At 35.2% G+C, this 11,830-nt stretch overlaps 1 protein-coding gene across 1 annotated transcript; it reads right to left on the reverse strand.

The window, feature by feature from the left end:
• Positions 1-496: 496 nt before the first annotated feature.
• LOC25493860 (uncharacterized) lies at positions 497-9,584 on the reverse strand. The gene is made up of 8 exons (XM_013602497.3): positions 9,186-9,584; positions 7,319-8,614; positions 4,760-6,490; positions 3,193-4,278; positions 2,484-2,588; positions 2,218-2,307; positions 1,475-1,591; positions 497-1,396 (listed from the first exon to the last, which is right to left on the reverse strand). The coding sequence occupies exons 1-8, from the start codon at positions 9,240-9,242 to the stop codon at positions 887-889; spliced, it is 4,992 nt and encodes a 1,663-aa protein (XP_013457951.1). The 5' UTR covers positions 9,243-9,584; the 3' UTR covers positions 497-886.
• Positions 9,585-11,830: the final 2,246 nt, after the last annotated feature.

Below are 11,830 nucleotides of genomic sequence, written 5' to 3' on the forward strand. Positions count from 1 at the left end.
ATAATATTCTCAAGTTGGAAAAGTACTGCAGAGTTGTTATTTCACAAGTGCCACAACTTTGCATGTTGACAACTATATGAATTATGCACTGTATGTATGTATACATAATCTCGTAAAATAAAAGGACCAAAATTAATGTATCATTCGATAACACACACGTATAGTTACTACTACCGGGTCATGAGTTTCATTAGGGTGACTTTGGATTTGGTGACTTTTAACAAGAAGCAGGATCAGGGTTAATCTCTCAGATTTAATACGTGAGTTAATTATAAGAATTTTAAAAAAACGTGAGTTGTTCTTTCAAAAAAAAAGTGAGTTGCAATGCAGAGATGCGTGAATTGAGTTACATTTATATTCAAGTGTCATTCTCAGTATTCAAAAGCATTATAAATCCTATGAAAATGAAGCATATGTTCCACGATTTTGCTTTTGAAACTGTTACAAAATCGACAGTAGCTCGCTCACTTGAAAGTACAAAAAATATGACTAAAAATAACACAAAAAGAGAATAGCATTCTTTCTTCCAAGAGGATCGGATCAACCACAGAGATATAATAGATATATTTTTTTATCAAAAAGAAAATGTTAACCAACCTTTTACATTTTGATATTCTGTCAGTACCATTTTTTGGTAGTTAACTGGCCACCTTCCCATTATTATTTATATATTACAAAAACGCTAAACCCGTACGGCGTGTATTTCCCGAACTGTTGAATTTTTTTGGCATTAAATGACTAAGAGTCGATCTGTCGGTATATCACTATATTATTACTCGAACAGGTTAATGGCTTCAGAGCCTCGTCAGCTTTATGTATATTCATTTGATGTATAGGCGTATGTGAAGATCCTTGGAGTGTCAAAATGAGTTCACAAAACTTAAACTCAGTCTTCATCAACCCCATTGGCAATATCAGCTGAAAAAAATTGCTCTACTTTATCAAGGAAACTGTGAGGAAATCTACAGTGCAACATTGATTGTGACGTCTCTGAACTAAATTGTTTGTACTTTGGAACCGCTTCGTCTGAATTCTTAGTTGCCTTGCTGTCCCGCAGGCTTCTTGTCCTGCTACTTTTCGTGCCATTTCCCAAAGCACCACTCTTTCCAAAGGAAGCCCTGGTGCCTTTGCCATTGGAACGGTTGTGTTTTAGGATACCTGATTGATTGCTCCCAATAGATTCATCTGTTGGAATATTGTCGAAGTTTGAATTAAGCTGAGTTGCAGGTGCAGCATTTCTGCAAGATCTCAGCAAGGAAAGTAGCATGTCAACACTTAATTCTTGCTGAACCATGAACTTGTTCTGCTCGCACCCATAGCATGCAGCAACTAATGTGCCAGCCAATAATGGCATCAACTCTGGGTCACTGAAGAAAACGAATGGCAGATCGCATACCTGTATATTCTTACAACTGAGCATTAGATAATCTTAACAAAATTGATTAACAAAAACCAAAATTTCTTAAATTTTGACCTTGTGGAGGATAGTGGGTGTCGGACTCTTTCCCCATCGAAGGACAGCTTGATTTCCAGGATGAAACAATGCAAAGTGACCAAGAAGGGATAGTGATTCAAGCATAAGCAATCCAACCTGAAAACAATGAGATTGTTGCATTAAACTAACTAGCTATGTACAACATGCCGCATTAACTGAAGGCTAATGTAAGGTGTTAACCCGTACTATAAATGCTTCAAAAGCAAAGCCCTAGTTGCCACTATTATTTTTGTTTGGAAAACGTTGACATCCATGAGGTTAGATGAAATCATTCAGACCTCTCATTTTATGCTTTTAGTTTCGGAAATTACATTTTATTAGGGGGTTTCGAAATTACATGTATCCTCTTGTTTGTGTACAGAAGAGGCGTGTACCAAAAATTAGAAGGGAAAAAAAAAGGAGAAACAAATGAGTTAATCAGGCGAAACTTTTAAGCAAAGGAAGTGGTTGTAATTTCAGAAAATACAAGGCATATTAATGTAATTTTATCAACTATCTAGAGCTTGGTATGATATAATCCTTTTAAGTTTGAGGGGCTTCGTGGAACGCCTTGCTTACAAATGAGTAACATTTCTTATGTTCACTATCCACTAACACTAAATATACGGGTCAAAGACTTTTCATTTTAGAAGGTTCTAGAGTTAGGTAAGTCAGGGTCACGAAGACCGAGATAAGTCTTTCGTAAGCAACAATTTATTATTTTTGAGTAGTCGGTGACTCACCTGATCATTAGGAGATTTCCACCTGCTAGCACAATGAGAAAGAAGGAAGCCCATCAAATGGAAAATTTCCATTTTCAGATCTGGCATAGCCTATGAACAAAACATCAAAAGGAACATAGGAAGACATCAGCAATAAACAGCACCAGGAGAGAGAGAGTAAATATAGTCTAATATTCAAATCAAACTTAAATATCTAAGCATTATTTAGCTTAACATACAGATTCTTTAAATATAGATTATATTATAAGCGGAATTGGCAAACTTACCAGCATTCGCTGCAAAAATGCAAGATCCAAAAGAGCCACGTTGTTCAACACCTTCAATACTCCAGTTGCCACCTCTTCAAAATTAGATGGCAGGATAAAGGAGGCCTAGAAGAAAATGAAATTCTTTAACTTCAAATAACTCAATAAAAATAATTACTTGTTACCAGAAGACACAAGGATAATAAGTAATTATAAATTAGTAATTATCACATGGCCTAAATCCACGTCATCATGGTAGTAAATTACTACCTTCATCCCTAAATATAAGACCCCTTTTGACTTAATCACAGAAATTAAAAAAGTTGATAGTAGTATTAAATTGAGTTAGGATCCTCTACATTTATAAAAATAAATTACTACCTCCATTCCTAAATATAGTAGTGTTTACTATTAGTTGCAGAAAAAGATGTAACGTAGTTAGGAGTATGTTGGTAAAAAAATAATAATTAATGCAGTTGAAATTTGAAGGTCTTGTATAAAGAGACAAGGGAAAAAAAATACTCAGGGATCTAATATTCAGGAGTGGAGAGAGTATCTTCTGGAACATTTAGGAGCAAAAAGTTTTGACAACAATAACATATGCACAAGCATGCAGTAGAAAATGAAAAAGGAATAATGGAAATATCAGAAATCTAATGAGTATTCATAATGAAGACTTTTGACATAAATAATTACTTGTATAAATGATTTTGCATCCTACATAACTTACCTGTTCAGAGGATGATTTATTGTTTGCCTGCAGAAGAACAGCAGTCAAAAGAGAAGGGAGACTGACAAGTCCGGTTTCGGAAACAGCCGAAAGAAGGAATGCCACTGGCTGAGCTAAAATCGATTCTTTTTCATTTTTTTGTGCTGTATGTTTTTCATCTCTCTGAGAAATAACAGAAGTTGCAATATCCTCATTCTGGTTTTTCTGGGATTCATCTGAACTAGCAATCTTCTCCGTATCATTGTTATTCAATTTAACAGAAGCATCATGCTCCGACTCACAGCCCTTGCCAATAGCAAACGATTCTTCATCCCTATTCACCTTACTTATTTCATCCAGTGGTCTGTCCTCAGGGACATCAGGCAAATGCATAACTGAGCCACCATTGACCACCGATGAGGGATTGTAATCTCCCCAGGAGTTTTTCATTACAGAGAGTACAGAATTTGCAAACTTAGCCGCTTCACTGCCAATTTCCTGCTCCGTTGCCACAGGGGAAGATTCCCAGTCAATATAACTCAATTTACCAGGCCTGGAAGTCAAAACCATCAAAAGATGTATGCTGAAGACAATAGGGGCAGGAAATGCTGACCCTTCCATCTGAGGCCTATCATGAAGTGCAAAAAGATCTCTCAACCGGTGAATCACTTGATAGGAAATCAATAGCTCCAGCAAACCATCACGCATCTGAAGTTGTCTTGCTTCTGAGCTTATATGACCAAAAATAGCAGTAACAGTCCACAAAAAATTAATTAATATTTCAGAAATTGATTCAAAGTTTTCTGCCGATGCTTTTGTAGAGGGCAAACTGACATTGCCAGGAGTACTTAAAGATGCTGCGATCTTTATGTAGTTCTCAAGGGCTGCTGAAAGCATCGGGATGATTGGGGGCAGAAGATTCTGTGAAATGAAATAACTCCTATTTGCAGGTGCAGATAGTACAACTCTCAGAAGTTTTAACAGGTGCAATGTAACTTGGCATGCTTCAGGTTTGGATGTGTGAGAAGCAGGCAGGGCAGAAGCAATAAAATCAAGGAGTCCAGCTTGTCGAGACGCTTGTAACTCTGGGTCCTTACCCTCCAAATACTATAAATAATAAAAAGTAAAACTGACATGTCAAAACTAACTAAAACAATTTAAAAAAATTATTATTATCCCTAAACTTTACAATATGAAGAGGCAACATGCACATTTAAACTGTAAATATGTCCTACGAAGTTGGAATCTGGTAGTCAGACTCAGAAACAAAGAGTTGGAGGGACAGTTGTCCATATAATTAATGATCTATAATTTCTTACTAAACAACACAAAGGCATGTACAAGCTTCAAGGAGAAACATCCATAGCATAGCTGAGGAGCAACCAGAAACCAACAAAATAACAAGAATTGGTAAACACCCACTAAACAAGAGCACTACAAGAAGTGCTATATGAATTTACACAAGATTCCTAATTTGAAGTGTAGGGATGAAAATTCAAGTTTTAACTTCGAAACAATTTAAAACTTATAGTCCATTGAATCCAGATAAAAGGAGAGATATAATTTCCAGTGAATGAAAGAAGAATACCTTGATCATTTCAGAAATTATCAGCCCTATACTTGTGGCCCCTTCTTTTCTTGCTTGCCGAAGTCTTTGAAGTTCTTGAAGCCACCGGCCAACTTTTGCCCTAGCAGCACCCACTGCTACTCTAAATCCAATGCCAGCACTTTCACCACCAAGAGGGGGCTCAACAAACTCGTACTTTAAAGCCATAAGCCTTTGTCGAATTTTCTTAATTCTTCTCTTTACTGAGGGTTGTGATGAGATATTGCCAATTCCAAGACTAGAACCTATTCCAGAGGCAATGTTTGTTTGAGAATCATCGCTGCTGTTTGTTGGTGTAGACCTACCTTGCTCTTTATTTAATGATCGACGTGGCAAAGGGGATGACTGGTCCCTCAAATTTGCTCTTTCCCGAATTTGCTCCAGGTAAATCTTGCGACGTTGTTCACTTTCATTAAGTCTTTCTGCCAATTTTTGTGCTAAAAGTTCAGCCTCTTCTTGTTGTGCTTTGGCTCTTTCTTCCTTTCTTCGAAGCTGTTCAATTGCTCTTGCCTCCCGTGCGGCACTTGATGCTTTTCTTTCTTCTTCCCTTCTAACTTGAGCCTCCTCCTTTTTCCGTTGTATCTCAGCAAGACGCTGTAACTTTTCAGCCTCGATGAGTTTCCGGCGTTCCAGAACAGCTTCTTCCCTTGCCAGATCCTCCTTTTGCTTAGATTTTATCACCTGAAGCTTTTCAGCTCTTCTCAACTCTGACTCATGAAGCTTCTGACGCAATATCAACTTTTTATTTTCATCATTTAAGGAAGTAATAAATCGAATCTCATTTACCTTGCTACTTTCATCACCAGCTCTCTTTGCCACTTGAGCTAGAAAAGCTTCATGACGAGATTCACTCCGTTGATGGCGGGCATACATGCCCTCTCGTAACTTCATATGACGAACAGCATGCCACTCAGTGACACGATTTAATTTTTGAGACGTACGTTGAAGCTTCTGGACTCTCTCATTCTCTAACTCATTTCTGATTCTCATAGCCCTAGCATGCTTTTCTTCAGCTTCCTTTTTTAAATCGGAAGTTGTTTTCTTCTTTTTTTCAGGAGACATTAGTTTATCATGCAGCGTACGTACACGCTCAGCACTTTTCCTGCTCAGGCTCGGTGAATGTGACATGCGGGAAGAAACGCGAAATGGAGATGAAAGTATGTCCACCCAGTTCCTCTTCTCCTTCCAAGCATTCAAGGACTTTCCTGGTGCAGTACTCCTCTTTTCCTTGTCCTTTTCAGACAGCAGCATTTGCCTCTTAAGGTTATCTGTTGACCTGGGGTTCTTCTCATTAATAACTTCTGTAGGTGCTTTATCTTTCTTATAAAGCAGCTTGTCAGCTCCAGATCCAAGGTGGTCTCTTTTACCCTTGGTAGTGGCAAAAGAACTTTCCAAAGGAGTTAATTTTGATAAATTAACTTCTGATGTTAATATGCTTTCTCGTGTGTCGCATCCACTTTGCACTGTGATAGCATCAGAAGATGAAATATGCTTTCTTGACTTTGTCACTGGATCTTTGGCATTGTGTGTTCCATCACCGACCCTAGATATTTTTACATTGGCAACAGATTCAGATGTCAAACATTTAGTCGTGGAATTTTCTGTGTTATTACTTGATTGCAGGCTAGCACGCTCCTGTTGAATTTTCCTAAAAGCCTCGAGAGATGAAGATAGTATATCTGCCCTATGCGGTGAAGTTGTCATCCGCCGGACCTAGAACCAGAGTAACTGAACAAATTTAGCAGAAGAAATTCATTGTACATATTTCTAATAGGCAATGTTTTCATAATCTCATATGTGAAGTCAGAGCACTGGCCTACAGGAAACCATAAATTACGCACGAAAAGATCACAGGTCATCGCAGTTATATCCACTGTTAGTATAAATTACAACAACATTTATAATAACGCAAATTGTAAAGAGAATCCAGTTGGAATGACATACCATGCATAAGTTATAAAATAAATAATACCCAGTGGTGGATAAGACCATTATATCTAGTTCAAAGTGATAGGTTAATAAGTTTCCAAATATGCCATACAAGTAGAGAGAGACTCCAAATATGTATTCGTTCATACATGGCTGTATGTTTATGTATTCGTTTACACAAAAAAAATTATCCCTCTGAAATGCACCACATACGGCAAAAATGAGTAAACTTCGGTCTCAAGTTATATCATATTCAAACAAAGAAGTCAGAAAAACAAAGCACAGAAGGAAACTGTAACTGTGCATAGTATTATCATACAGATGATATGCACATGCGCATTACCCTCACATTCAAAAATAGTAAGTGTAATCATCTTTAGAGTTCATCAATTCTTTAGTTTAATACATCTGTATAGTACAGGGAAACATTGCATTTCAAAAAATGGTAAATGCACTATTAGCGAATAAGTTCTTTTTCCTTTATCAAGGTCCACACTGTCAAGTACAATACATAAAATCCATGAAAGGGACATAGTGGTATATTGATACCACAATATAACATGAACAATGGAAGGAAGCAGGCTAATAGCAACAATACATGATCAAGCATACCTCCCATGAGAGAGCGTGTGGCCTGCGATGTTCACTCTTCAAAAGGAGAGGAACTCCGTCAATTACTTGAGAAGACTTTTTAACCTTTTCAAATTCCTCAACTCTAGCAATTAGCTCTTTAAAATCAGATGCAGACTCCTCAAGAACAAGAATTGCCTCTTTCATCTGCTCCAAATCACATTCTAGTTCACAAAGAAGATACAGTTCATCTACAGACCTATTCAGATTCTCAAATAGAAAGCACCAAAGCCTTTGTCTAAACCTTTCTTTGCTTTCATTTGAACCACCTTCTAGAGCATCAATATTGTGTGATCCTGAAACAATATTTTCTACATTACTGTCAGGTTGATCCCTAACCTTTTCCACAGAAGTAGAATTACTGAAAATTTCAGGCAATTGTGAGGAAGTAACTGCTTCCGTTAAACTGCAACTTTGTTCTGGCATTTCTGAAATTTTAATATCACTAGCCGCATTGATAAGGCTATGCACTGGATGGGCAACCACCGAAGCATCATTGGCAGACAAATGTTCATTATTAATACCACAATCGGTTGCTGCTTTATTTACTTGTTCAGTTTTGTTATCACGACATAATGTATCTTCTTCTGGACCAATTTTTTCCCCATTGTCTACTTGAATGATAGAATGTTCCAGAGGTATATTCTTAACATCTTTACTATTCTCTGCCAGTTTTTCATCCTCACATCTCAACGAAGAGTGCTGGTCAGGAACGGTCTCTGCGCCAGTAGACGATGCAGTCGAGCCTTTTTCTTGAGCGTGATATGAATCAACATGATCAGGAATATTTTCGTGCTTTCTACAGCTAAGCAAATTATCATCTCCAATACTACCAAACTTGATTCCAACTCCAATCATGTTTTCACGTGGCGGCAGTGCCACGCACTCCTCCTCCAAATCACCCCATCTTGATTTCTGGGCTACGTCAGACTTGTCAGTATGGTGTAACTTATTAGCTTCTTCATGTTTACCTTGAGAATATGTGCCAACCAGCGGATCTGACTTCTGAGTTTCAATTTTTGGTCTAACCACACTTGCATCAACATGGCTTGTGCCCACTTCTTCGTTTGACACAGAAAGCGAACTCGCAACACTCACAGGGACAGGGCTTTGTAAAAAATTCTCCCCTGACCTAGAAACACGATTTTTCTGCTTGCCATGTGAATTATTTTCCTTTTTATTCATGGACTGCTGTTTTTCTTGAGATGTAGAAGAACTTTTCCCCGTAAATCCTCCCATCCAACTCTGCAAAGAGAATTTTGAAACATTCCTATGCTTCTGGATAACATAGAAACAATAACATTAGAGAGTGTAAGTAAAGTAACACTAGTATAACAATCAATAACAGAAAGGAATAATCTTTAATGCGAGACTTCGAATATTATGTTTATATATCAAAAGGCGGAAAAGATACGAAAAAATTAGCATTTGCTACAACCAAATTACAAGTTAACTATGTTTGGTTCCACTTTTGTAAGAGCCAAAATTGATTATAGAGGTGTAAAATTGACTTTAACATGTTTGGTTGCTCTCTAATTAGAATTTATTTTGCCTCCATAATTGATTCTTCTTTGAATCTATAAATTGAATCTTTTGATTCTAAAATTGATATTTACACTCAAATTTTTTGTTCAACCCACATTTACCTAAATTTATCCAAACATAAAATCATTTTAATCAAACTCACTTTTAACCAGGATCAAATTTACAGACAATTCACTAAAAACCAATTTTTTCACCCCAATAACAAAAAAGGAAACTTTACAAATTTACAAAGATAATTCACATTAGAGTGTATCAACCAAGTTGAAAATTACAAAAAAATAAATTAAAAGAAGAAAAAAATAACCTTTTTGACTTGGAACCATCCTGAGTTCTGATCATCAACTGCATCACTGTCCTCCATCACAAATGCAGGAAGTGATTCACGCTAAGGTAGTTAAGATTTTACCAAAATTTACATAAAGGTGAAATCATACGAACAAAGTTATTGAAATTGAAAATAGTGATAATTGGGAACGATTTTTAAAGCCAAATCAAAATGTTGAATCCGTATCTAACAAGATTTGAAGGAAAAGGATATGAATTTGGAAGGCGTGGCAAGTGTGGATGGAATTTGAAGGGAAATTGAGGAAGAAAGGGGTTGTGGTTTATTAGGGTTTTGAAAGTGATAATTTAGGAAAGAAAAGAAACAGGAGGGAAGAAATCGCAATTCACGTTAGAAATTAGGTTCAATTTAATTCGCAAAATTTAAACTAACTCAAAAATCCAAAAAATGGGTGGAATTTAAAATGGGAAAGGGGAGTTGTTTCCCACCATGGAAAAGTTAAATTTGACCACTAGATTAAGTAATGAATACATTCTTATCATAGACTCTCAACACCATATCTAAAATTCATCTTCTTCCTTGCCTCCTTCCACATCTCATTGGACCTTCTCTCTCCTCCTCTATCAACCGATCTAACCAAACATTGGAAACAGAAACTCACCATTCTACCATGGCAATAAAAATATAATGAATAAATATTAAAATCTTTATTGAAAGAAAAGAAAAGTATTAGAAGGAATGATGAAATAAGTGAAAATGAATTGCAGGTGGTAAAATAAATAAAGAAAATTCCAGCTGCTCGCGAGGGTTTTTGTTTCAATTTTCGGTCACTCTCTCTCCTTTCTTCAAACTGTTTCAATTTGACCATAAAACAATTCTCCATTTTTCTTTGATTTTCCAGTTTCATATTTCATAAGTGAAAGATCCATAACCATTAATTTCTATGATGTTGGATCTTAATAATCTTAAAAACTTGATTCTTGTAATATACATAAGATTATGCTTTGTAATCTTATGTCATTTCACACTTCACATTGAAAACTCATTTTCAGAATTATACATAAAAAAAAAAAACCAAAATTCATAACAAAGATACAAATGGAAAACGGCCACTGCATCTGAAAATGGGTTAAATAATTTTCATGATGCAGATAAAATGGAAGGCAAGAAATAAATGTATAATTCATTGTAAAACCATCAACCATTAAGCTGGTGATAGAGGAGGAGAGAGAAGGTTTGAGGTGGTGGAAAGAAGCAAGGAAGAAGATGGATTTTAGATATGGTGTTGAGTGTCTATGATAAGAATGTGTTCATTACTTAATCTAATGGTCAAATTTAACTTTCTCATGGTGGGAAACAACTCCCCTTTCTCATTTTAAATGCCACCCAAAAGGAATGTATGCAAAATTTGCAAATTGACATTCCATCATTTTGTTTTTGCAAATTGACATAATGATTACACCTTATTTAAGGATTACTAGTGTCATTCTTTGTAGCAATTTATTAGCTATAAGTGTTTTGTTTTTGAAGGATTATTAGCTATAAGTGTTTAATTCAACTTTTGGCCACTTTGCATTTTTCTAAGTAACTTTATTTATTTATTTATTTTTTAAAGAACTGAGTAACTTTTTTTTTTTTTTTTTAAGAACTTGGTGACCAAATTTTGCAGATAAATACTTGTATTGTCATAAACTATTTTTTTTTGGTAGTGCAAATCAAAACTATTTTTTTTTTTGAAGGAACAAATCAAAACTATTTAATCACACACTAATATAATACACTCATTTAACTATTTTAAAAATATATTTATTTTTTTTCTTTTTACATCCATGTAAGTGTCACTAAATGAGTTGTATTTATGCTGGTAACCAAGTAAAGTGTACACAATATTGTAAAGCAGACTAATTTTTGAGATGCATAATCAATTGCCTTTTAGCTTTTTTCTAAATTATGGTGCTAATTTAGTATGCCTATTAGTAAATAAAGTGGTTTACACTCTAGCATGAGCAACACTTTCATGACATGTTCCATAGTTTTTATCATGTCATAGTATATTAGTCATTTGATTTTGATTAAAATACATTAAATTATTCCTCTATAAATTTTAGAATTTAATCTAAAATATTAAATATACTATAACAATTGTAATAAAAAGGTTTTATTTATATTTATCGAAGTAGGTTGACCTCCTATACTGAAAAGATGTTTTTATGAATTGTAGCCTAACATTTGTTAAGATTCTATGAAACTAACAATGCGAGCGAAGTTACTAAAATTCGAATGGGAAAGATTTTTAAAGCCAAAGAAAATTGCTAAGCGTATTCCACAAGCGTGTTGAAGTGCGACGATGAAGAAGAGGTTTTGATTTTTTTTTTTTTTTTAGGGTTTTGAAAGTAACCTACTTTATTAAAACAATTCATGATCTCTTTAATTTTGTATGCATAACGATCATTTTACAAAATTTAATTTATTTGTTTTTTAAAAAATTAATTATTGATAATGTTCATAAGTATAACTAATTTCTGCGGATACGATGGAACTAACTTAGGGGGTGTATTCAATTGAGATTTCAAAGAATTTTAAAAGACTTTTTTGTTTTAAAAATGTCTTTAGGTATTCAATCAAAACTTTTAAGGAATCTAAAACATTCTTGTGGTATTCAATTA

This window comes from Medicago truncatula, chromosome 4, assembly GCF_003473485.1.
Source record: "Medicago truncatula cultivar Jemalong A17 chromosome 4, MtrunA17r5.0-ANR, whole genome shotgun sequence".
Lineage (NCBI taxonomy): Eukaryota > Viridiplantae > Streptophyta > Magnoliopsida > Fabales > Fabaceae > Medicago > Medicago truncatula.